At 30.7% G+C, this 26303-nt stretch overlaps 2 protein-coding genes and 1 non-coding gene across 4 annotated transcripts; 2 read left to right on the top strand and 1 right to left on the bottom strand.

Moving 5' to 3' along the window:
* Positions 1 to 10587: 10587 nt before the first annotated feature.
* Positions 10588 to 13504, top strand: LOC112791843 (IAA-amino acid hydrolase ILR1-like 4). Its single transcript, XM_025834841.3, has 5 exons — positions 10588 to 11204; positions 11824 to 11949; positions 12029 to 12325; positions 12738 to 12866; positions 12934 to 13504. Exons 1-5 carry the CDS (start codon positions 10815 to 10817, stop codon positions 13309 to 13311), a joined length of 1320 nt encoding a protein of 439 aa, XP_025690626.1. The 5' UTR covers positions 10588 to 10814; the 3' UTR covers positions 13312 to 13504.
* A 3865-nt stretch (positions 13505 to 17369) lies between these two features.
* TRNAR-ACG (transfer RNA arginine (anticodon ACG)) lies at positions 17370 to 17442 on the top strand. The gene has a single exon. It is a non-coding gene; the product is annotated as a tRNA-Arg (tRNA).
* A 209-nt stretch (positions 17443 to 17651) lies between these two features.
* Positions 17652 to 22509, bottom strand: LOC112791841 (DEAD-box ATP-dependent RNA helicase 22). Of its 2 annotated transcripts, none has more exons than XR_011870251.1 (8): positions 22108 to 22489; positions 21213 to 21503; positions 20750 to 20863; positions 20217 to 20650; positions 19526 to 19853; positions 18554 to 18706; positions 18263 to 18444; positions 17652 to 18117 (listed from the first exon to the last, which is right to left on the bottom strand). XR_011870251.1 is itself a non-coding variant. In XM_025834840.3 (8 exons), exons 1-8 carry the CDS (start codon positions 22411 to 22413, stop codon positions 18065 to 18067), a joined length of 1731 nt encoding a protein of 576 aa, XP_025690625.1. In that variant the 5' UTR covers positions 22414 to 22509; the 3' UTR covers positions 17652 to 18064. The 2 variants fall into 2 exon arrangements, 1 of the variants encoding a protein (XP_025690625.1); XM_025834840.3 differs by having other exon boundaries at positions 18263 to 18314; positions 22108 to 22509.
* Between the last annotated feature and the right edge of the window lie 3794 nt (positions 22510 to 26303).

The raw sequence follows: 26303 nt of genomic DNA, 5'->3' as shown, positions 1-26303 counted from the left end.
TTTCGTATTTTTTTGGGGTCCCATTTCCTATTTCTTTATGTTTAACATTCATATGAAAATTATAATAAAAAATATCAAAAAAATAAAAAATAAACTAGAAAATACTATTACAAACACAAACATATCTTATCCAAGATTATAAGTCCACAAATACAACATAGTAAATTATAGTCCCTAAAATAAAATCTTAAAATACAATTTCCATTCTAAAAAAAGCAATAAGATATAGTCTTTAACATCAAGTGAAAACTGGAGAGAGTTGGAACTGTGCGAGAGAACATCGTATGGTGCTGTGGGAGTTTTGGAGTTTGAACAAAGTGGAGATGGAAGAGAGTTGGGACTGGGAATAGAGAGTAGATGGCGCAGCAAACAACACAGTGAGTAGGGAAGACTGAATAATAGGGTTAGGATTTTTTAATTAGTGAAATTACTAAAAAACCCCTATGTTAGAAATAAAGTAAGGTTATTTAAGAAATTTCAAACATTCGGAGAATTATTGGGGATGGGGCGGGAATCTCCGCTCGGGTCCCCGCGCCTGTCTCGGGAGAATTTCGCTCCCCTCTCCATTCCCATAGAAAAAATTTCCCACCATCAGGGCCCATTCGAAGCGGTCTCCATGGGAATCCCCGTCTCCTGAAAATTTTTGACACCCCTAATAAAAATACTATAAATGCAAAAACTCATTCATCAAATAAATATTTTGGTATTTATAAAATATTTTGGTACGATAATTCACTTGAATAAAATAAATGTAATTTAAAATTACATAAATATACTAAACAAAAATAGATTATATGTTTATTCTAAATATATCTATATAAATTGAATTAGTGTAACTCAATTTATACATTTACATAGAAAATTGAATCACATCAATTCGATTTAACATGAGAACTAGTAAATTAAAATAGTATAGCTCGATTTATTAAAGAAAAATATGGCAAATTTAGGTCTTTAGTAAATCAAATGAGCCACTTTTAAATTATAATATAATATAATTTAAGGATAAATTGAATCATTCTTATTTGATTCACCAAAAATATTTTTCTATATAAATTGAAACAAGCTAAGTCGATTTAATGTTGATTTTTTTGTATAAGGGTTCAAATTTACTTCATACGATTTTTAGTATAGTTATGTGTTGAATATGAAAAGTTTATTATGAATTTTTAGTCATTTTTTATTGTTATGTAGCTGACCTGATGTATTAACAATATGAGAAGACAATATGGTATGCTTCTGGACGATCGAATCATACCATATTTGCATACTGCTAAATTATACCATCTTACGAGACTCAACAACCATTGGTTTAGCCTAGATGAACTACTAGTTAGCAATTTTGTGGAAAGATAGTGTCTAAGATGCATATGTTTTATATGCTTTTTGGAGAGTGTATTACTATATTACAGGATGTGATGTACCAGTTAAACCTTTCAATTGATGGTGACTATGTGAGTGAGTGCCTAACAGGCTTCGAGGAGCTGCTCGGTGTGCTACTTTCTATGAACTACATTGACAAGTTTACTGTGAAGTGCACGTGATTGCAAAAGACATTCAGTGAGCCTCCTTCAAATGTAGACGAGGAGTTTGTGAGAAAATATGCGAGGACATACTTTATCAATTCAGTTGTTTGGTAACAAGTCTAGGATACTTCTTTACATTCGGTGACTGCCTTATGTAGCTAGGCTGAATGACTTTATGGATATATCGATGCATGTGTCGTATTGTGTTGCCAACAAGAACGTCGTTAAATTGGCTAGTCCATTGTAGCTACTTCAGTCATGGATCTCTTGGCATTTTTCTACTTTTAGGATACTTCTTTACATTCGGTGACTGCCTTATGTAGCTAGGCTGAATGACTTTATGGATATATCGATGCATGTGTCGTATTGTGTTGCCAACAAGAACGTCGTTAAATTGGCTAGTCCATTGTAGCTACTTCAGTCATGGATCTCTTGGCATTTTTCTACTTTTAGAATTGTTGGGTTTGACGCAGTCGAGGTTGTGTAGAGAGTTCGTCATGATATACTAGATCTACGACATACAATATTGTGAAAAACGATAACTGCATTGATATACTATATTGTGATAGAGTGGCATTAGGTGAATAGAGTGCTACCACATATTAAGGGAGTATAACATCGACTTCGTGTAGCACTTAATATAAATTTCTTGATATCAAAAGATGGTAGAGGCAGTGATCGTTGATTTTTCAGTACTAGTTAGCCTTGGCACCTTTATTAGGCCAACAAAGTTCAGCATTTACTCCAATTTGATATCATCCTGAATCCAGGCTCATAAAAGGAATTCTTGGAGTGGTGTTATAAGTATGGATAAAGATTCTTGTCACCCAAATTCTTCCTCAGTAATTCTAGGGCAATTGGAATTCTGGAAGATGTAGCCCTTAGAGATAAAGGACAAGCACCTCCTATAACGCAAGTGCACACCTAAAACTGCAACACTTAGAACCATCTTGGCAATTCATTGTATGACTCTTTATAATTTTCACAAATCTGTACAAGTGTCTTTTACTTAGCTAACCAAATTTTTCTATAACTCAGTTTAATACTATAATTTGTCTCTATTGTATTCTGCAGTACTTTAATTGACACACTCACATCAGCTTTGACCATAAAAAAGATGAATGCACATATGACATGATAATCAAGTTTTCTGTGGTCACTATAAATTTCTGTAGATAGACATGTATGAGGTCAATTATACCTTTTGACCTCCCAAATATCTTTTCACTAGCGAAGAGTGATCTGAATAATCAACTACAAATTTTTTTAAATTTTGTACACTTTTTATAGTACTTGATGTGATTTGACTCCAAACACTCTATACTCAACCCCACAACAAATGATATAAGTCTTGACACTTAAAACAACTTCTTTTTTACCCTGAAACTGTTGACTAACTTGAAAATCAATTGGAGTTGATCTATCATGTGCATTTCTGCTTTCAAATTTGGATTCTATGTCTAAAAAACCCTACTATGTCATGGGTTTAGGGTTTAAAGTCGAAAAATGTGGCGAATATCACTGAGTTTCAAAACTCGATGGTCCACCCTGACCAACTGAAATACTCCTCCCTAAATCACTATTGTTATCCTCATCTATCATGGTGGGTTCCACATCAACATCTTACAGTATATCTTCCATGGGATATGGTTCTCCAGCCCGCGTTGAAACTGATATCATCTCAGGAGAACTAGCTATTGCAATCACAAGCTCACCAAAAGAACGATTATCACAAATTTTCTATCATTTACAGAGTTTATATCAACTGCGAAAGATGGAGATGCCACCAACATGGCTTCAGGTGCAATTACATTGACTGATGTAGAGGCTACAACAGGCATTGAACTAGAGGCTTCTGGCATCGCTTTATATTGAAGGTTTTAATGCAATCCTCCTGAACTAGCGAATACATCTTCAAGCTTGGCCAACAATTCATGAGTTCTCACCTTAAAAAATTGACGACGATAGTGAAACAAAACTTGCAAATTTTCATCGCTCACTATTACAAAAGAATCGTACTTCACACCATCTCGCACAACAGAAATCAGAATTCAATAAAATAATTTCTCCACTCGTTTGAAACCATGGACTCCCAGTTTCTATACTATGGTATTTTATAGCTGAACAAAATTTGTGGACAGTTTGATAAAGACACTCATTCGATCTTATCAATAAATTTTATTCTTTTCACATTTTTTTTAATCGTCTCTTTGTAGTGTACAAGAATTAAGAAACTATTATCACTAATCATTGTGAATACTACTCTGATCAAAAACAAATATTTTGGTTGTATTTATAAGATATTCTCATAACTAAATTGAATTAGGCAATTTCAAATTAATTTGAGTTAGGTATCTAAGTAATTCGAATCAAACTAATTCAATTTATTCTCAGAGTTATAAAACCCTATAAATCAAACTCACCTATTTCAATTTAGTGTGAATCAAACATTTTCGTGTCACCTCTCTAGTAAATTGAACTAGCTAGTCTATTTTAATTTTCTAATAACATGCTAAATCGGATTGTCATAATTTGATTTATGTATAAAGAGTTAAATCGAATTACTCGTAAAAGTATTATAGATATACATATAATTTATTTCTATTTAAGATATTTATATAATTTTAGACACTATTCATTTTATTTCGGTGAAATATTTCAAAAAAAAGTTTGCATTGTGATAATCTGGTAGTTCATATACTTGTGTAGATTACATTTTTTTCTGGATGAGAATCGGAGAAAATAACAAATAATCCATGTGATAGGTAATGATACTAATAATGAATGGCAGGGGGGAGTGGTGGACAACAAGAGATGAAGCATTTATGCACATAAAGTGGAGCCCAAAAATCTTTGACAGGATAATGATTTGGGATTTGTATGTATATATTTGGCCTTATGCGTTAGGTCCTGTAGCATTATTGTCCACGTTTTTTAAATTCAATTGAATGATCCTTCTATATATATAGTTTTTTTTTGGTTAGGTTTCTCACGGTATCCCCCAATTCAACAGGTTAAAGATTAATTCGTCGTAAATTTAAACTCTATTTAAAAATCTGTCATTGGCCAATAAATTACTCTATGCACAAGACATAATTTAAAGTTTTAAACATTTGACACTTGTTTAAGCGGACGAGTGAGTTAACCACTCGACCAATCCAAATTGGTTATATATAGTTATATACTGTATATAGTCTATGCCCATTGCTGGACCAATTATGTCCTTTCAATTATTTGAAAAGATTAGTAGAGAAAAGGAATAACAACAATAAGAAAAGCCAACACACTACAAATTAGGACCAAGTTAGATATACTTATGAATGACAAAAAAATCCGAACTGCGGGTATTTGTAAAAATTACTCGCGACAGAAAAAAAAATTGGAGATCCATTAAATTTTTACAAGGACAGAAGATCTGTCTCTACGAATAAACAGAAATGGGAGCGAAAATTGAGGTGCCACTCTTATAAAAATTCGTTAAATTCTGCTAAAGTGAAATTATTTAAATATATATTTAACTTTTTTTTAATTTTATTTAAAAACAAATTAAATTAAAAATAATGTGTATAATATCTAAATATATACTAATTAATTATTTAAATTTATATCATTACAGAAAAAGAATATTATCACTGAATTATAATCGTTGACAAAGATTTCTTATGTCGCTATATTGAAAATTTTTTTGACTTTGTTTTATTTTAGTTTATATGTTAGATATTTAGTTAAATAATGTTGAATTGGATTTATTAATATTAAATATGTTTAATAAATTAAATTAAATTTAATATATTTTAATTGAATTAAGTATGGTTTTGGTCCCTAAAGTTTTCAGCCAGAATCGAAACCGTCCCTCATCTAATTTTCGATATAAAATCGTCTTTAACGTTTTTTTCGTATTAAAATCGTCCTTTTCAATAAAATTTTTTGTTTTATTCCTAAACTACCCATATTCCTATTTTAATAATAAAATTTATAAAATTTAAAAAAAAAACGCGTAAAAACGCGTTGGCGGGGATGGGGAAAAAAAGGGTATACGAAGGGGGAGGGGAAGAGGGGGAGGGGGACGGCGTCGGAGAGCCTCCGTTGTCGCCGCCGTGACCTCGTCGTCGCCGCCGCCTCCTTCAGAACTCTGGTGATGATGACGATGAAGGAGAAGGGAAGCCACCGTCCCGCCGCCGCAGTCTTATCATTCCGCCACTGCCTCTCTCCTGTCTAGATCAACCGCGACCCTCTCCCGTCCTTCTCTTCTTTCCTATCTCGGATCTCTTTGAATCAGAGCTCACCACTGCCGTTCATACATGCTCCTCTGTTGATTTGAATTTCTTCGAACCAGATCTCTTCTTTGTGCTTTGAATTTCTGATTTGGCTTTGTACTTAAATTTGTTAATTTGTTACTTAAATTTTTGTTTCTCTGTTTCTGTTTCTGTTTGGGGTGGGGGGAAGGGGAGGCGAGGAGGGGGAGGGGACATCGGGGTGGGGTGGGTGGAAGGGGAGGCGGGGGATGGCGGCGGCGTTGGTGGTGGTGTTGGTGGTGGTCGTGGTGCTGGTGGTGGTGTTGGTGGTGCTGTTGTGGAGGTTGTGGCGGTGGTGTTGGTGTTGGTGGTGATGGTGGTAGAGGAGGTAATTGTGTTGGTAGTGGTGAGAGAATTTTTGTCCAAAAAAATAAAAAAAAAAACGATTTTAATACGAAAAAAACGTTAACAACAATTCTAAATCCAAAATTACAAGAGGGACGACTTCGATTCTAACACTAAATTTTAGGGACCAAAATCGTACTTATCCCATTTTTTTTAATTTAATATCTATAAATATCCATATCCGTGAGTATCTATCTCAAAATAGAAATCCATAACAGAAATAAAACGGAGACAAGAGATAATTTTCTAAACACAGAGAGAATCCCCACCCCAAAATACCCATCGTCAGATATACTACTAATGCTTTTTTTTTTTTGGACCGGATACTACTAATGCTTTATCTGCACCAGTTCACAAATCCTATTTCAAATAAAAATCTTCACTATATGGATCACCCTATCGGCCCATCTTATTAGGGTGCCACGTGTAACGATAATATTGGTCAAAAAGTATCAAAACTCAATACGAATTTGTGGAAAAATAATTCATTCATGGAAGACCTACAGTTCTCAAGACTCATTTCTGTTATTTCATTTTCATTTGCATTTTATATAGACGTCTAATCTTCTATCATGACTCTTTTTACGTTAGAATTAAAAATTAGGACAAAAAGCAAAAAATTCTCCCATAAAAGAGTTTAAAGCAACCAAAAAAAAAAACTGAAAATTAAAAAAAAAATCATAACTCTGATGCCTTATTAAAATTGATAATAATATCTTTAACATAAATATCAAATGCTATTGTCATAAAATGTATAATGAAGAGTGTTTATCTATAAAAAATAAAATATAATCATAATAACGGAATTAATATAATATCAAACTAAATAAATATAAAATCAATATAAAATATACTTAAATATTATATTAATATATATACTATTTTTAATATATTCTAAAAAATATATAGTTTGTACATTATTCAACTCAATTTATCAAAACGTAAAGTGATACATTGAGTCCACTCTTTTATAATTTATGGGACTAACTATTTTTAGCAAAATATATAAAAAAAATAATTGATACAAAAATAATCAGCGTTGGTTTAATTACTTGAAATAATCTTGACGAGTGAAGTTGTGATGGACAATAGGTGTGCTTGAGTCAAATTTCAAACTAGGCAGCTAAACAAATCTAATATAAGTAGTACATACATAGTATAAATAATTAATAAAAGTTGCACGTGCTTCTTTTATTTTTTGCTGTGTAGTTGGGTTATTAATAATTAGACATACACATATGGGTTTAGAGTTTGGCCAATGGAACACTCATTGAATAATAAGCTTAGTCATGTTCATATAAAAGACACACACATACAGCAAACTCCATTTATTTCATGACATTGACACTTTTTTTTTTTTATCATCAACGAATTTAATTGGAATAGTCAAAGTGCTACCCCTAAAGAAGTTTAACTAACTTTATTAATATATAGTGATATAGTCGTCAGTAATTAAATCGTTTATGTGAATATGTTAACGGCATGAAGTTTGTGCTTTTTTTTTCTAAAACGTGGATATTTATATTTTTCTGTACAATTACACGTGATTATTACAGCTAGGCTAGGTACTTATTTTCTTTAGATTTATTCCAAATTTGAAAGTTATAATGTCATTACAAATTAAAGATGGAAATTGTTACGCGTCATAAAGAAAAAACTAATGGTGCAAAAATAATGAAACGTGAATATTACTGTACATTGATTGATGAGTGATTCCGAAATTGAAAAATTATAAATAACAAGTAATTGTTGACTAAAAGTTTGACCAGAATAATCTCCTAACTACTGTATTTATTTTGCAACCTACTTGAAAGAATGTTATTTAAATTAAAATGTGTGACTATGTTTGGCTTTAAAACACATAAAATTATTGGTTCGTACCATGATAGCTGGAGAAGAACAATGCTTGATAGACCCACACAAAAAAGTACCTTGTTTATTTATTAGAGACGGCACCCTTACAATAATGTAGGATCAGTTACGGCGTTAGGGGAAGATGGATGGTCTCAATTTTTTTGTAAAGTATTATTTTTTATTATTTAATATTTTTTCATATATTTTTTTGATTTCACTTAAAAAATATATAATAAGAGATTATATTTTATAAAAAAATTAAGGAGAATTTTTTTTGTTATTGATTTTTTTATAATGACCTAATTAGTTAGGTTAATTATTGAAGATACACAGTTAATAAATTTGTGTTTTTTTCACTGTGTTTGTTTGTTGGCATGTGACACTGAAATAAGAACATTAATTAAGATACAAAATTGTATTTAATAATGAGATATGAATATAAATATTGTGTGCAAAGACACTGAATTAGTATATTTTGTATCTATTATAACAAAAAAATATAGAAATACTAATAAAAATACAATTTATTATTTATTTTTTCAGTATTTTTTTATTTTTCATAATTATGTTTTTTATTATTATATTTTTTCTAAATTTTTTGAATGAAAAAATAAAATAAATTATATTTTTATAATTTATTTTAATTTATTATTAAATAAAATATAAAAATACTAATCTTTATATCTTTGTTCTTTGTATCTAGTTCTCGATCAATATCTTATTTTGTCTTATTATTTTTTAGAACCAGATGCAGCTTTCTATACTTAATTGAGATATTCGACCACTAAAAAGAAGTTTTAAAGTTCGACAAAAAAACACAAATTAAACTAATAAAATAACACTATTTAGTCTTATAAAAATAGTAATATTTAATAATAAAAAATAATAAAATAATAAAAAAATTATTTAATATTTATTAATTAATTAATACTAAATAAAAAAATATTGACTATTTTTTTTAACATTATGGTTATAAAAGAATACGCCAAACTCGCAAACCGTTGCACCAAATATATTAATGTTAATAACTCAAATTCACATCACATGCTTATTATACTGATGATTTTTTTTTTTTTTGGTGACTTATTATACTGATGAATTAAAGTGCAGTAATTTTCTTAGTTTTATATAAGAATAAGACGAAAATTTAGGTGAGTTGTAAACGACTAAAAGTCACTATATATAAGTAAGAACATATTATTATTATTATTATTATTATTATTATTATTATTATTATTATTATTATTATTATTATTATTATTATTATTATTATTATATATAAAAGAAGGCATCCAATCCAATGAGATATAGAGACCGACATTTACTAAATATGAATAATTGATCAGAGGAGTAAGCGGTGACATGAAATGTCAATATGGAGGTAGAGGTCAGCGTCAATTAATTGAAGCAAAGAAGATATCATCCAGATAATATATTGTATAAAAATGGAAAATAATAATTCCATTTTCATTTTTAATAATTATATTTTTTATATACTTGTATAAATTTATAGAAAAAAGTTGATATTAATAAAATAGAATAACATTATCATTTTCCTATCCCATACATCCTTAACTATAATTTTTTTATATATTTAGATACGCAGGTAAATTACATTATTATTATTATTATTATAATAAATTCTGGCATGGAATCCTAACTTAAAAAAAAAAAAAACACTTCTGGCATGGAATGCATGCATGCATGCATTACAGTATTAGAAAGTTCCTTTTTTTTTTTGTACAGTACAGAGAAAGTTGCTAATATTGTTGTTAACAAATAAAAAGTAGTTAATAAGAAAATGCTATAATAAGTTACTTTAAGATAAAGGGTTGGCGCTTAGGTTTCACTTGCTTTTGGTGTGATTGAAATGCATGCTTAATTTGCATTTCCTTATAATAATAAACAATTGAGTTTGAATAAGATGCCATTTTGATAGGTGTTCTGTCCTTTTCGATTTATTTCGCATCTCTTATTTTGGAGGAAATCTTTTTTTCTTTTTGGAAGAATATAATCACCTTTGAATATTTGATTTGAGACCCACAAAATTAGAATAAAATCGCAGAAGCCATCGATATATGTAACCCTCTACAAGAACTTCACTAATTTAATATATATTTTTCATTGTTGGAAATGCACATGTCAGACACTGATCACACACGTTCTATTTTAGATTATAAATTTTCCAAATGATACACTTACGGTTAATTAATTAGGTTAGTTATTCTTTACACAAAACATTACTTGTTTTAAACTTTTAATACATTTAAAAGATCTCCAATTACTCAGTTAAATTTATTCACTACTACTTTAACTAGTTAATGCCTCATTTGGTCATCTACCTTAGTTCCTAATTAAAGCATAATTAATTCCATTCATTGTTTTAACTTTAAGGTAAAAAAAAATATTCGCGATATAATAGAAAATTAATGTAAAAAACTCAAAATTATCTTATTTTATATTTTTATTAATTATTATTTATCTTATTTGTATTCATTAATTAGTAATTATTGATGAAATAATTAAATAATATTATATATAAAATAAGTATGAACATTAAATTAAATAAAATAATTTTAAAATTATTGCCTTTCTACAGTAACCGAATGTGAAAATTGTGAGGCAAAAAAAACTGGAATCCTTGACGAAAATAGGAAGAGTACAAAAAAAGAGGTGTTTCATGAAATCCAATTTACTATTAGAAGCATGATTTTAATTTCAACCATAGCATACATACAAATACATCTATCGTTTTTTAACAAATTTTCATATCTACAATTCTACTTGGCCACACATGGACTCTCCAAGACACGTTCTGCTCTTCTTTTTCTTTTTCTTCCTTGTTCCCACATGCTTCTCCAATGAATGTTTGTGTTCGAACCAAACCTCTTCTAATTCTTATTATTATTCATCATCATCATCATCACTGCAAGATGAGATTGTAGAGCTTGCAAACAGGGCAAGCATGTTGAAGTGGATGAAGAGAATAAGGAGGGAAATCCATGAACACCCTGAGGTTGCATATGAAGAGTTCAACACAAGTGCTCTCATAAGACATGAGCTTGATCAACTTGGTGTCTCTTACCAGTGGCCTGTGGCTAACACTGGTGTTGTTGCAAAGATTGGTTCTGGGGATCCTCCTTTTGTTGCTCTCCGAGCTGACATGGATGCTTTGCCTATTCAGGTTCCCTGCTTTTAACTATTATTATTGCTTCAAATTCTCTCTTTTACTCCAAGTTATGGCCTTTGTTGATGTAAATGCAACTTAGGAGAGTAGAGTGGAAGGTGTTAGAATTTGAGAACTACATTCTTTGGAAGATATTTGTTGGTGTCATGAAGTTTTAATTAGAATTGTTTTCAGAGAAGGGGAAGAGTAGGGATAAAATCATTGAAGTCACGCGCACTTGTTCTCCATTTTTGAAATTTCTTTTTCTTTCCCACAATTCCAATTTGAGATCTCCACGGCTCTACCAGAGTTTTCAATTTGCTATATTAACTGAAAAGGGTCACATTGACATCAATTTTGAACTTTCCTTTCTATGCTTTGTACAAGTCTTCAATTCAATTAGTCTATCACTATCCTCAAACCAACTTGGATTTGTTGAGTGGTCAACTCACTAGTTCACTTAAACATGTGTGAGTTGGCATCTTGGCGAATCTATTAGCAACCTAAAAAAGTCTATAGTATCCTCATACTATGTTCCATTTTACTCTTTTTTGTTCAGATTTCTTACCTCAGATTGTAATTTTATTATTTAAGCTAAAATGAGTGAATGGTATATTGAATGGGTGGCTGCCAACAGGAACTGGTTGATTGGGAGCATAAGAGCAAAGTTGATGGCAAAATGCATGCTTGCGCGCATGATGCACATGTAGCTATGCTCCTTGGAGCTGCAAAAATATTGCAAGAAATGAAGGACAAGTTGCTGGTAATGAAAGTAGAACTTGAAAACGATAAACATTAGGAAATGTGTTATATATGTTATTGACTTTGTAAAACATACGCAGGCCACTGTGATCCTAATATTCCAACCAGCTGAGGAAAGAGGCACAGGAGCAAGGGACATTATCGCCGAAAAGGTGCTGGAAGATGTGGCAGCTGTTTTTGGCCTGCACCTGGTGCCGGAGTATCCCTTAGGAGTTGTGGCGTCGCGGCCGGGAGAGTTCTTGGCCGGTTGTGGAAGCTTCAAAGCTAACATAAATGGAAAAGGCGGAGCTTGCCTCGATCCTGTTTTGGCTGCTTCAACATCAGTGATTAGCTTGCAAAACATCGTTTCAAGGGAGACAGATCCTTTAGATTCTCAGGTAAATCTTCAAACACTCAATTATTCAAACCATTCTTTCTTTGATTTGAAAAAATTGATAAAATTGTAAAAAAATAGGAAAAAAAGACGAAGGAATTTTATTAATTGTTGATTGATTGAATTGTATTATAAACTATGAAAATAAAACTAAATATATATAAAACATTGTCGTATGAAAGATAAAAACAACTAAAGATAAGATAAGATAATAAAGACTAAAATTGTAATTGAATTTTAATTTATGTATTCTGTAAGATTGAATTTGTGGACCGCAAGATTTCTTTATTATTGTCATGGGTTAAGATGATAATTTATGTATTCTGTAAGATTGAATTTGTGGATCGCAAGATTTCTTTATTATTGTCATGGGTTAAGATGAAAGATTAGTTTAATAAAAATTATTGCTATGGCAGGTGCTTTCCGTGGCCATGGTGAATGCAGGATCTTCCCTCGACATAATCCCCGATTCAGCCACCATTGGAGGCACTTACAGAGCATTCAGCAGAAAGAGTTTCTATTGGCTAAAGAAAAGGATAGAAGAGGTAACTGCCACATTCTTGTACTCGCGAATTCGCTGCATGGTTAATTTACAAAATTAGCCCTGTTCAGGTAATCATAGCGCAAGCAGAAGTACACAGGTGCAGCGCGGAGGTCATTTTCAACGGCGATGAGCATCCAACAATCCCTCCGACGAGAAACGACGAGAGAATATATGAAGTGGTTAGGGAAGTTTCAGGCATGATTGTAGGAAAGGAGAACACAGAAGTAGCACCGGTGTTCACCGGAAGTGAAGATTTCGCGTTTTACTTGGAGAAGGTACCTGGAGCTTTCGTTCTGGTTGGAATGAGAAATGATGAGACTGGATCCATTCACCCTGCTCATAGTCCTTACTATGTCGTCGACGAAGACGCGCTTCCGATTGGTGCTGCATTGCATGCAGCATTTGCTCTCTCCTTCCATTCTTATTCAACAAATTCTTACATTTGATTCCATTCATTCTTACAGTGGCAGGGGAGGACTACTTTTGCTCAAAACAGAAAGAGTTTAAGGCTAACCTTTTTCAGTTGCTCTTCTATTTGTATAGTATTTTAGTAAAATTCAGTCCATTTATCAATGAATTATATGATTACTTTCATGTAAATTTGCTTATGAAAGAAATGGAAAAAATCCGATTACTCTATCAGATGTTTTGTATTTATTAAGGACAAGAGGTTGAAGGAAATTTTCCAGATTCAGAGTTAGGTATCATTATTTAAAGTTTTAAAGGAGTATCAGTTATAAAGAATTATATATGGATTCCATGTATAATAGATTAAAATTAACAAGATTTAGTTCAGCATCTCAAAGCAGCAATATTGACCACATAAAGTTATGGGAAAGTTGTGTACTGTCAGCATACTTTTACTTATTCCAAAAAGAGTCTATGCATAAAATTGTGTTAAAATATGTTAAAATCGATATTCTAGCTACCTGCGTCGTACGAAGATCTTATATATATCTCCTTTGATTGAGAAAATTGTGTTAAAATATGTTAATGACTAATGAGAAGCAGACATGTGATATTGAAATGATATGATGATAAGAATGGATGCATGGCAGATGAAATAATCAAGGAAAGAGATATCTACAGTACGGTCGGATATTGAAATTGATGATATAGATGTATGTATGTATGTATGTTTGTATGTGAGGTCGGTTAGTGGTCCTAAATCCTAATAGTAATATTGTTGAATTTTTGAATATTTTCATTCATGGAATAAATCGTGGTATGCCTAAATTTGAGGTATATATGGACCCATCGGTGGTACGGTGACGGTGAACGAAGAGATATATTAGAAATATAATTATTTATATTATTTTTTATTAATTTAAATTTTTTAAATATATAATTTTATGATATTGTATTAGAATTTAATTTTTAATAAATTTAAAAAATAAAAAATAGTATAAAATAAATAATAAAAAGAATTATGTAAAAAATAAATAAATTTAAAATAAATTTTTGTTTAAATAAATGTTAAAAATATAAATATTTATAATTTTTTTATTATCAATATAGATTTTTAGAATAAGTGGTTGGTGACAAAATGTTTCTAAGTTGGATAAATACAAATACCTGAATCGGTATTCTTGGCCCTTTCAAAGCATGCGGAGGACTTTTTTGTAGCTTATATATGGACATACATATTACATATTGATATTATTATTAGTACATACATGATACATAACGTTAAATTTATTTTATTTTTAGGTACATATGTCTTTGTGTGTGTACAACTAATAATCTACATGCATGCTTACTTGATGCATTTATAATTCCACCTGTCATTTTCTGCTTGCGCTAAATAATACTCATTCACATAAATCAATTTTCTAATTAAGAGTACCTTCAGAATTTAATTAAATTTTTAAATTTTTGTTGTCTAATATTTTTAAGACATTCATTAGTTAATTCTTAGTAATAATACAACTTTTTACACAATAATAAAAAAGAAAGGGTGTGATTGTAATTGCAACAGTGAAAACTAGCTAGCACTATAAAAACTATATTAGTAGTAGTTAGCTGCAAGACACATTTCAAGTTGCATAGAGTTCATAATAATGAAGAAAAAAATGAAAGCTTCTCTACAATTTCTTCTTGCTATCATGCTTGTGATGTTGTTCTTCTGCATGGCAAAGGTAAAGAGTATAATGGTTTAATCAAGTAGTGTTCTAAAACATTGATGAGTTGAGGAATCTAAATAAATAATCTTTAAGTTACTCTTTATTTATTTATTTATTTATTTTAATTTGCATGCATCAGGTAGGTTTGTATGTCATGTCATTCATCCCATGTTTAATTTGTGTTCTAATAAGTTTTAACTTCTAATCAATAAGGTACTTAATTAATTGTTAATTTGTGTTCTAACAAATAGTGCTTTTAATTTTTCAGATAGTGAAAGGACCTACTAAAAAGCTTTTACCATTTGTGGGTATGATATATATTCTTCTATACCTATTAGCTATGTTTAATTTAAGTAATATAGACCAACTTATTAATCGGATAAACGAATCATATAGAATATTACTGTGATTTAAATAAAATAGTTATGATTATTGTTGGTGGTGAATGAATAATGAATGAAAATGAAGATTGTGGAGCAAAGTGTGAGGCTAGGTGCAGTGCACACTCAAGGAAGAAGATATGCATAAGAGCATGTGGAACATGCTGTTCAAGGTGCAAGTGTGTTCCACCAGGGACTTATGGCAACAGAGAAGTGTGTGGAAGGTGTTACACTGACATGGTTACTCATGGCAACAAGCCCAAGTGCCCCTAGAATCTAAGATAGTATGCATGCCAAGCTGTCCAACCCTCTTTTCTTACTATTCTTATTATAATATTGTTATATCTATATATCTATTTTCCCTCTGGACTTGGTATTTGATAAATTGTAATTATCTATCTACCGTGTTTTATCATATTTATGTATGTTATGCTATCTGTAATGCATAATGATAATGCTGGATTGCTGGTATAAATGGTTTAATAAATAAATAAAGAAGTATGGATTTTATTTCTAAGGTATAGAGTAAGTTTTAAAGTATTTTCTAGTCGTTATATTTAAATTTATAATATTTTAAAGTTGTTTTAATATTATTCTGTTATTAGTGATTCGTTAATAAATTAATGATAGAATTGGATAAGATTGAAATGAATTTAAAACGTTAAAATTTAAATAGAATAAAAATGTAAAAGATAAAAATAATATATTAATTGTAAAAGAATTATTTAATTAAATAAAATAAAAATGAATTTTAATAAAATAAATTATATTTTAAATTTTAAAATTTGTGTTTGTAAAATAAATAGTAGATAAATTTTTGAAAAAGAGAAAAAAAATTTGTATATATAAAATAAAATATAAAATATATTTTTTAATTTTAATACGTAAAGTTTTTTTAATATTTAATTTGATTAAATGTTATTTTTAATTTTAAAATAATTTTTTTATTTTTTTATATTTTTATGATAGATAGATGATTATTTAATTAATTTTTAAATTTTATTTTTAATTAAAAATAAATTTATTTAGAATAAAATAATATAATTAAAAAATAATTTAAAATAAAAATAATATAATTAAAATAATTTATTTAGATGTAATTAAAAAATAATAAAAATATATATTTATTATAAAAAATTAATATTATTAAAAATAAAATATAAATTTATTTTAAAGTTAAAAATAAAATTTAATTAAATTAAATATTAAAAAGTTTTGGAATGTTAAAATAAAAATGTATAATTTATATTTTATTCTATATGTATAATTTATATTTTATTCTATTATACTGTTAATTCTATTAGTAGATCACTAATAATAGAATAATATTTAAACAATTTTAGAATATTAATAATTTAAATAGAATAATTTAAATATTAAAAAACATACAATTTTAAAATTTATCACAAACGTTAAAGTAAATAATACTTTACACATAAATAAAGCGTGTTTTTTCTAAGGACTTTGTGGACATGAGAATTAGCATAACTATAAAATTGTTGGTTGTTTATTTTTTTAGTTTATTTATTATAATTTTATCAGTTTAAAAAAACTGTTAATTAGGAGCAAATATACATTTCTTTTTTAATAAAAATATATGAAACTTAACTATTTATAAAAATAGTTAAGCCATGTCAAAAATAATAAATAGTACAGTCTGAGTGAGAAAAATATTAATTATGGTGAGAAATTTTTATGTATATAATTCTTTTCACTGCTTAACGAATTTCACCTTAAATATTAATTTTTATTATCCCATTGATTAAGATTAACTGAACATTTAATATATTAAATAATACATATGTTAAATTTAATAATAAAAAAGTACGCCTTATTTTGCCATCTATTTATAACAAATAACAGTCTTTTCATTCTCGTATAAAGATCTCATATTAGAATTTCACTCTTCACTTTGGAAAGAAAAAAATACGCCTTGTTTTGGCCAAATTTAAATAGGTTATATCAGAAACTTTGCAAGAAATCAACATCAAAACGGTATAAGACTCCATGGCCCAATGGATAAGGCGCTGGTCTACGGAACCAGAGATTCTGGGTTCGATCCCCAGTGGAGTCGTTGTCCTTTTTTTACTATTTTTCTAAACAAAAATCTGAAATTCTGAATTGAATTATGCATCACCTGAAAAAACTAAATAAACAATCAAAAGCCGCAAAATTCTGCTGCTTTTGTTGCTTTCTAGTATAATTTTTACTTTTTACACCAGTGTTTTCCTTCAATTGCCACCTTATTTGTATCCACAATACTATATGAGTTACAATCAGTGATTAACAAAAACAAACGCTTCATGATTTACATTATTAAGGAAAGTATAGCAATACATGAAAGACTGCTTCCCACTACTTGCTAAACAGTAAACACAACAAAAATGGCGGAAATATTTGGTCATTCCACAAAACTAGAATTGATCAATAGACACTTTTCTTTCCTCATTATGAATGACCAGCTGACCACAATATGGATCCCAATAAAGTCTTGCATTGATTAAACTCGTTGGATGGGAGTTCAAGGTTAACTTTGTAATTCCCAAGAAGCTGGTAGGGATTCTTCAATAGGTGCTGCATGCATGTGTGGCATTTACTCTTGAGGCATGCAGCCATATGACACATTAAACTTTAATGGAACTTCATTGGTGCTTGCTGTTTTAGATATTGAGTATCACATGGCCTTTGCATTATTATCATGCTACGACACTCTCTTTAATAGTTTCTGAATCTCTGACTTTGCTAGCACCTGCTACAAATACAAAAATGACAATTTGGTCAAGTTAGACACACCCCATTAGCAATTTGAATCTCTCTAAGAAGCTTGCATAGTAGATGATCCATGATTCAAAGGCATTTCTATAAAAGCTTTCTGGAGATAAATAAACTTTTACCGCTCTTTTTGAGTTTGTTACGGAAGCTTCTTTTCCTGCTAAATGCCGCCTCCTGCAGTAAAATTGAGAGCTATTACTGCAAATTTTTGGAATCCATCAAATGTCATGTGCAATTCGAACTTATACACTGAATTATTTATAGTCCATCATTGGTTCTTATTGTCATACATGACCAGCATTAACTGTAGAAGTAATTGAAGATCCAAATTTAGCATTAGAAAATTATTATGTTTTTCTAAAAATAAATCACATCTATGTGCGCTTGCCAAGGATTATGGTTTCAAAATTTACCACAGGTTGAGCAAGTTCTCCAGCTCGACGAACGGCACGAACAAGCTCCTTGTTGGATTCAGTATACATGCTAGTAACGAGTCCGAATTGACCAGCTCTAGCTGTACGACCAACCCTGTGCAGAAAGTCCACGGCAGAAGTAGCAAAATCTGCCTGAAATGAATGCACAACAGCAACAGCGAACACCAACATACAATAAATCATAACACCAACGAAAAATTAACATTAAAACAGAAAAATACAATAAAAGCATTTGTGAACATTTGATATTGGTTTTTAAATTTTTTTTAATAGCTTGACTTGAATGATTTCTTCATTACCATATTGTATCAGTCCCTTCTCACTCAAGGTCTTAAAAGCTCAAGTAAATTACCGTTTCACTCGATCTTCTGTATTATTACTGTTATAGCACTATTATTTTTCAGGGTTCCTAAAGGAGTTTGGCCTCAAGCACAAAATAGATCTATTAACTCTGTTCACATCTACAGTGGTTACTTACCTTTATTCACTTCTTTGACATACTTCACTCTATTCCATCACAAAAATGCTCCTTTTCATTACAAACTTACCACTTGCATTGAACAAAACCATTGCATAAAAACCATGAATTCAAAATGCAATTTTCCTTGCACCTTGTTTGTCATGCATAATCTAATCTCAAAATATGGACTATGAAAGGAAAGGATATCGATTGGTGTTTCATGAAGCAACTAACGAGTTGTCTTCATGAAAAAGGTTGTGAGGTTGCTTGGATGGAAAGATTTATTTCCATCATGTTAATATTATACGCGTTATATTGATTTTGTGCATATACTTCAATGCTTCCATTTGGTCATCCTACTGGAACTGATCTCGAATTCTCCTTATTTTGTATTGAAACCTAAGGCTAGAACTAACATAGTTTTCTGGCAATCCACAAATTAGAAAATAACTGAACATGAAACTTTAAACTATAGTAAAAGAAAAAGGTACCTGAATAACATGTAATACATTAGGAATATCCACACCACGAGCAGCTGCATCGGTACATACAAGAACACCACCTTTCTCTTCAAATTCAACCAAGGCCTGCGCTCGCTCCTCCAATGTGCAATTCTTATGATAGCGTAAACACTCAATCCCACATCGGAGCAATATCTTTGCCACAGCTTCAACAGCCTCAACAGTGTTGGCAAACACCATTGTTCTCTGGATGCCACCAGCATTATCCAGATCTGTTGGCTTGAAGGGATGACGCACAGCCTTTATGAGTTGATCAACCTGCGACTCGACCGTAACTTCAACCCATCTTTGCTCCAACCTAAAATTTGAAAAGCCACAATAACGAATCTAAATAGAAATGCAAAAACAGGAACAATATTTATCAGCAGGCCATGACAGCTTAGATATTCCAAAATATCACTAAATATACATCATATGATTCTCAACAGAGAAAGCATGACATTATAATACTTTGTGCCTTGATTGTGAAGCCAAAATGTTCTTTTCCAAAGAAGAAAAGTGATGACTTGATCATCTTATTTTAAATGCTAACTATAATGGTGTTAGTTAACAAACTTTACTATCCTGAGTACTTTGATGTACATGACATTATTTCAGCTGAGTAACAAAGAGGGGGCAAAAAAAATGTAATCACTAGAAATTTGAGGGGAAATTGAAGCACCTTGGATTGTGACAATGAAGATAGTTTCCGCTAACCCACGTAGCATCAGGAAACATATGTTTCAACATTGCTCCAGCTGTTTTCTTTCCATTAACAGGAAGTGTAGCTGCAACAAAAATATACTGTTTACTGCGCTTATAAGTTTTCCTGACCCTCCTCCAGTCTTTTTGTTTAACAGATTTAGCTTCATTATTAGTATCAACAATATCCTCATGAGTATCATCATCCTCTTCTGACATGGCCTCGGGAGGATGTTCCTCTTCATCTTCCAAAGCATCATCTGCTGACAAGGAATATTCTGGTTTCTCTGGTAAATCTCCTGTTGATTCTTTTGCACGGGACAAGAGCTTTTCATCAAAGCGAAGCAAGTTTAGCAGGCGGATCACTTTATTCTGGAAGCTCCCACAAAGAAGCATATCAGCTTCATCGAAGACCTGCCAGTTAGAAATAGAAAACATACAGTTATAATTAAATTCAACTCATAGTTTACTAGAACAGAATAGGTATATAAAATCATAAAACAAGAAAGATACCACATATTTAACACCACGCATAAATTCCATGCGGCGGCTTCTATCAGTGTCTACATAATTCAGAAGGGCAGCAGGTGTTGTCACAATTATATCAGGCTCACGAATTGGCCATCCCTGCATCAAAAAGAGAAAAATTTCTCCGTATAATAAATCAGACTATTAAAACGTGTGTATAGAAACAACCAACCATGTACTGTATCAGAACACAAATTCCATATAACCAACTTCATAAATTTATAACCTGAAATACAATCAAGCCATGTTCCACCAAGTAGGATCAGCTAGATAGATCACAGACAACGCATAGTGTCTTATTGTGTACAATGTCAACACTCAAGTCATTAAAACTCTGAAGATTTAAAACTCAAGACTCAAGTCATTAATACAGCTTGACCTAAAACCCTAAAGCAACTACAACCTGAAATACAATATATTTCAAATTAACAAGCTAATGCATCACTACCTGTCTGCCACAAATTGCTGCCACGCTAACAATTGGTTCACCATTGTCTCCACATAGACTATTAGCCATCCTGACTACCTGCTCGCAAAGCTGTACATTTGGACAAAGAACGAGGAAAACATTCTTTTGGGGCAGAGGAACTTCTTGATCAGATACATTGTGTTGAGAATGTTCATGGGTGTCCCTTAGCTTATCAAATAGAGGAACTAGATAACTGTATGTTTTACCACTGCCGGTCTCTGCTGCAATAATCACATCCTTTCCAGAAAGCACAGATGGTATTGAAGAAGCCTGAACCCACAGAATTATTTATCAACAAAGCACACATCATAAGCAATAGCATGTAATGCAAATAAAACTAAATTGAAGCCCTAAAACTAGTTATCAGCTTGCAATACAGGCAGCATCCTAATTCACAGTTTGGTTTAAGACAGCATGAAGAGAGTAGGTGTAGATATAGGTTAGTTGGCATAGTTTCCTTATTGGTTTTCACTTTTCATTCTGTTATTTTCTGTTACTAATGACAGCATCTGTTATGTGTCTTTCCTCATTACTCTTCATAAAGCAAACCTTATATTGGATTATTAGACAAAAAACTGATTAGTAATATGACTAATATCAGAAGGAGTTTCAGTTTATGCTCTCTCTCTTTTCTTGCACTACACAATTACACACTACTCTTCACTGCTGCCACGCCTAAGACAGAATATTGACATTGCAACTGAGTTTGGATTTCATTTTATGTCATTAGCATTTTCACAAACACCTTAAGGACAAGAACCAAAAGTTTTTTTAATATATATATAATGGGTCATTCAATCTCCAAGAAAATCACATAGGGCACCATAATTCGAAAAAGGGGCATCGTGGTAAGTGTTAAAACTAGAAAAGGGACCTGAACGAGAGAGGGTCTACTGAGGCCAATGTTAGAGAGAGCACGAGAAAGGGTATCAGAGAGACCAAGTGAGCTCCACGAAACGTTATCCTCAGCAAAGAAAGTGTCTCTACCCTCTGAACTTTTCGCAGATGATGACGCTGCTGTTGCTGCTACAGGGGTTGAAGAAAAGAAGCGAGCTTTGAGGAGAGAAGTGGTGGTGGTGCGGAGAAGAAAAGTGGAAGCACGGTGGTTGAAGAATTGGAAGGGAGTTTGAGGATTGTGGAGATGGAGCATCAAATTCAAAGCGGAACGTGTTAGAATCATTGTGGTTCTCTCTTGCTCGCTGCAAAATGGAAGCTTTGTTTCGCTGCACTTCCAATTTCGTAGGCATAGCTTCTCGTCTTCATGGTTTCGTTATTATGGTCATGTCTTTCTTACCGTTGATTCGCATTGAAGTTTAATCTAACGGTTGAAAATAATTTCTGTTAAAAATTACATCTATTAGACTATTATCCCACCTATATTTTTTTTAATTCTTATTTATTATATAAGTGAAATTTTTTTTGTATTCCTTCATCTAGATCACTCTATGAAAACTTTCACTCTAAATATATATTTACCTATTTAATTTATAAAAAGATAAATTAATAAGCATACTAATACTCATTAATTTCACTAATTTAACCATAAAAATAATATAACAGTAATATATTTGACAATAGTCAATACACTTAAAAATTAAATTAATCTATGCTCCTAAATTAAGTCTCGTTCATAATAATTATAATTTTGAATATTTTGATAGATTAGTTAATCAATGAATTTGAAGTTTGAACACAATTCTAGTTCTGATATACTTCTTTTCTTAAAAAAATTGATTTTATTTTAAATTTGATAAGAGAAAAATGATCAATTTTAGAGTATATAATCATTTTGGTCTTCACAGAATTTTAGATCAGACACTTTAGTCCCCAACTAAAATTAATTATTCGATTAGTCCCTAACAATTAACTTCGTCAGTTACTTAGGCTGTGTTTATTTTTTAGAACATGACAGGATAATACACTGAGAACAAAACAGGCAGTGACAGACCTAACAAATTTTAAGAGTGAGACAAAAATATATATACTAAAATAAATTTTGTTAAATATTATTAATTATATAGAGATATAAAAATTAAAGAGTTAGTGAACACTTTCATTCTTAAAATATTATTCATTATATATAATTTATAAAAAAATATTTTTTATTTCTAAAATTTGAACTTAAAAAATATTTTAATTAAATTATAAATACCTTATTATCCTAACTATTTTTTTATATACATTTAATAATAAGAAACTGAATTAATTGATATATTAGCGCCTAATGATACACTAATATTTATAATTTGAAACTAGAATTATATATAAATACTAAAAAAATTAAATCTGTATACGAAAAATACATTTATATAAAATAACAGAAACATAATTCACAATTTTTTCTTTCTTTCTTTTCAAAATAATTAAATCTGTTATATATTTTTAATTTAATTTTGATATAATGTTAGATGAAAGATTTTATACATCTGTTTAATTATGTATTGTAATTAAAATATTTTTCTATTACTATTTCTAAAAATAAAAAATATTCTAAATTAGTAAATTAATCAATTTATTTTAAAATTTATACGCAACATAGGTACATATAATAGAACAAAAGATAAAAAATAAGTAATAAAAATGAATAAATCAAAAATAAAATAGAATATATAAAGTCAAGAAGAAAATAAAATATTAGATTAATACCTAAACTACAATTGTTTGAATTAAAATTTACAATTGAAAATATCAAAAAAAGAAACAATTAAATTGAAAGATACAAAGGGTCATGGAGAACTATATAAAAAATATAAAAAATTTAAAATTTATTTTTTGATGAAGAGAAGATGACCACTAGATAAGGAATAGAAAAAAAGTTGAAAATATAAAAATAAAAAGAGGATTTAAGGGAATAAAAGAGTGACGACACAAGAATTAAATTTGATTAGGTTAAATAATAATCAAAATGATAGAAAAATAAAAAAATGAATTTAGAACTTTAGCTAATTAAGTTTAATTTATTTATAATGGAGTTATTTAAAATTTGAAGTGGGGCATATTATATATAACTATATTTTTTAAAAAAAAAATTAAAACACTGTGGGGGCAAGTGCCCCCTCTTCTTTGCTACTGGGTCCGTCCTTGAGGACAGGACACGACACTGATGGACAGAGACACAAAATTTTGTCTTCTTGTATTCTGTTTGGTGATAAACTAGAACGAATTATAAAAATCTAATTTATTCTCATTTTTTTCATTCAAAAAATTTGAGATGAAAAATATAATAATAAAAAAATATAATTATAAAAAATTAACAAAAATAATGAGAAAAAGAATGAAAAATAAGTTGTGTCCCTTGTTAATGTCTCTGTGTCCTTCCTGTCAGGATGGATACAAAATACACTAATTCAATGTCTCTGGTCCATGTCTCCTCTATCAAACATGATGTTGTGTCTTAGTATCCTGTCTATGTAAACAAATGCAGCCTTAGGTCCTCTATTCCGTTAACTCTAACGGAGGACATAATAGTTCCTGACAACTCTAACATGGAACAAAATAGTCCCTGATCTCCTTTGTTCGAAAATGACATTGTTCTCTCTCAATTTTTATCATATCTTGCATAACACTAATAGTCTAACACTGTAACTTCAAGCTACACAATGCATACTCTACAACTTCAATGTTTACAAGAGAAAAGATCCTCAACTTGTTCTCAACCAATTCATACTCAAGAAACCAATGACTATGTCTCTCAACTACTTGTCGTCTTCGATGGATCCCATGAATCTAGACAGCAAATCTGATTTGTTAAGGGCCGTCATCGTTGTTGCCATCTCCCTCCTCCTCTTCCCTATCATCTCCATGACCACATTGTCCACCACTCCGATCGCTTCCTTCAGCTTCTTCTCCGAACCAATGTTCAGTAATCGCTTTAGTTTCCATATGAGCGGCAACGGCGACATTGCTCGTTGTACTGATAGCTTGGATGCGAGGTCGAAACTGTCTACCAACTTGGACTCTGGAAAAGAAGGAATGAAACACTCAGTATCTATTTCAAATGAGAATTTGCATATGATGTCGAAGGATAATCTTCTCATGATATCCTAATATCCAACAATCTATATTGCTTGCCGGAGAGCGGAGAAAGGTGTGCCCTTGGGATAGTTGTGGAACTTGGTCTTGAGGATGTCGTGGACGTTGTCGGGGTTGGAAGTGATGTTATCGAAGACGTGAAAGTAGATGTTTCTGGTGGGTGAAGTGCAGAGGAGGTGGATGTACTAGTCATAGAGATTTAGGAAGTGTGTGGTCCATGACATGTTGAGGTAGGTGCGACACGTGTGGCAATTACACCATAGCTTAATCTTGAAGCTAAAGAAAAGGAAGGAAAAGATGGAAAAGAAGACTGTGAAGGTGAAGAAGGAGAGTATAAATGTTAGGGTTATGCGAGATATGATAAAAATTGGGGAAGAACAACGTCGTTTTCGAATAATGGGGTAAGGGATCATTTTGTCCCTTGTTAGAGTTGTCAGGGATCATTTTGTCTCCTGTTAGAGTTGTCAATGACTATTTTGTCTTTCGTTAGAGTTGACGGAGCCAAGGACTTAAGTGACTGACGGAATTAATTATTAGAGACCAATCGAGTAATTAATTTTAATTGGGAACTAAAGTGTCTGGTCCAAAATTTGTTGAGGACCAAAATGAGTATATACTCTGAGTCCAAAATTTGTTGAGGACCAAAATGTATATATACTCTCAATTTTAAAATACTTCCTCGGTTCCTCCACTTTTTATGACAACATGTTCTATCAATAAAGCAAATATAATAGAGATTGAGATGTTATTTCAATTTGGGAGTTACAACAAAGTTTTAGAGCCCGTTTGGAAAGTGCCAAAAGCTATTTTTTTTTTTTACTTTTGAATTATGAAAAGTTATGATAAGCGTGTTTGGCACCATTTTAAAGAAGAACTTTTGACTTCTCAAAAAGTTAATTTACAACTTTTGGAAGAAGTAGAAATAGATGACTTATCTCCTTCTCCATAAGTCATTTTATCACTTCCGTGAAAAAAATTGATTTCAAAAGAAAAAAATCTATTTTCATTTTTTATTCCGTGAAAAAAATGTTTTCTGTT

Source organism: Arachis hypogaea, chromosome 13, assembly GCF_003086295.3.
Source record: "Arachis hypogaea cultivar Tifrunner chromosome 13, arahy.Tifrunner.gnm2.J5K5, whole genome shotgun sequence".
Lineage (NCBI taxonomy): Eukaryota > Viridiplantae > Streptophyta > Magnoliopsida > Fabales > Fabaceae > Arachis > Arachis hypogaea.
This window is presented reverse-complemented; position numbering and strand designations above follow the sequence as displayed.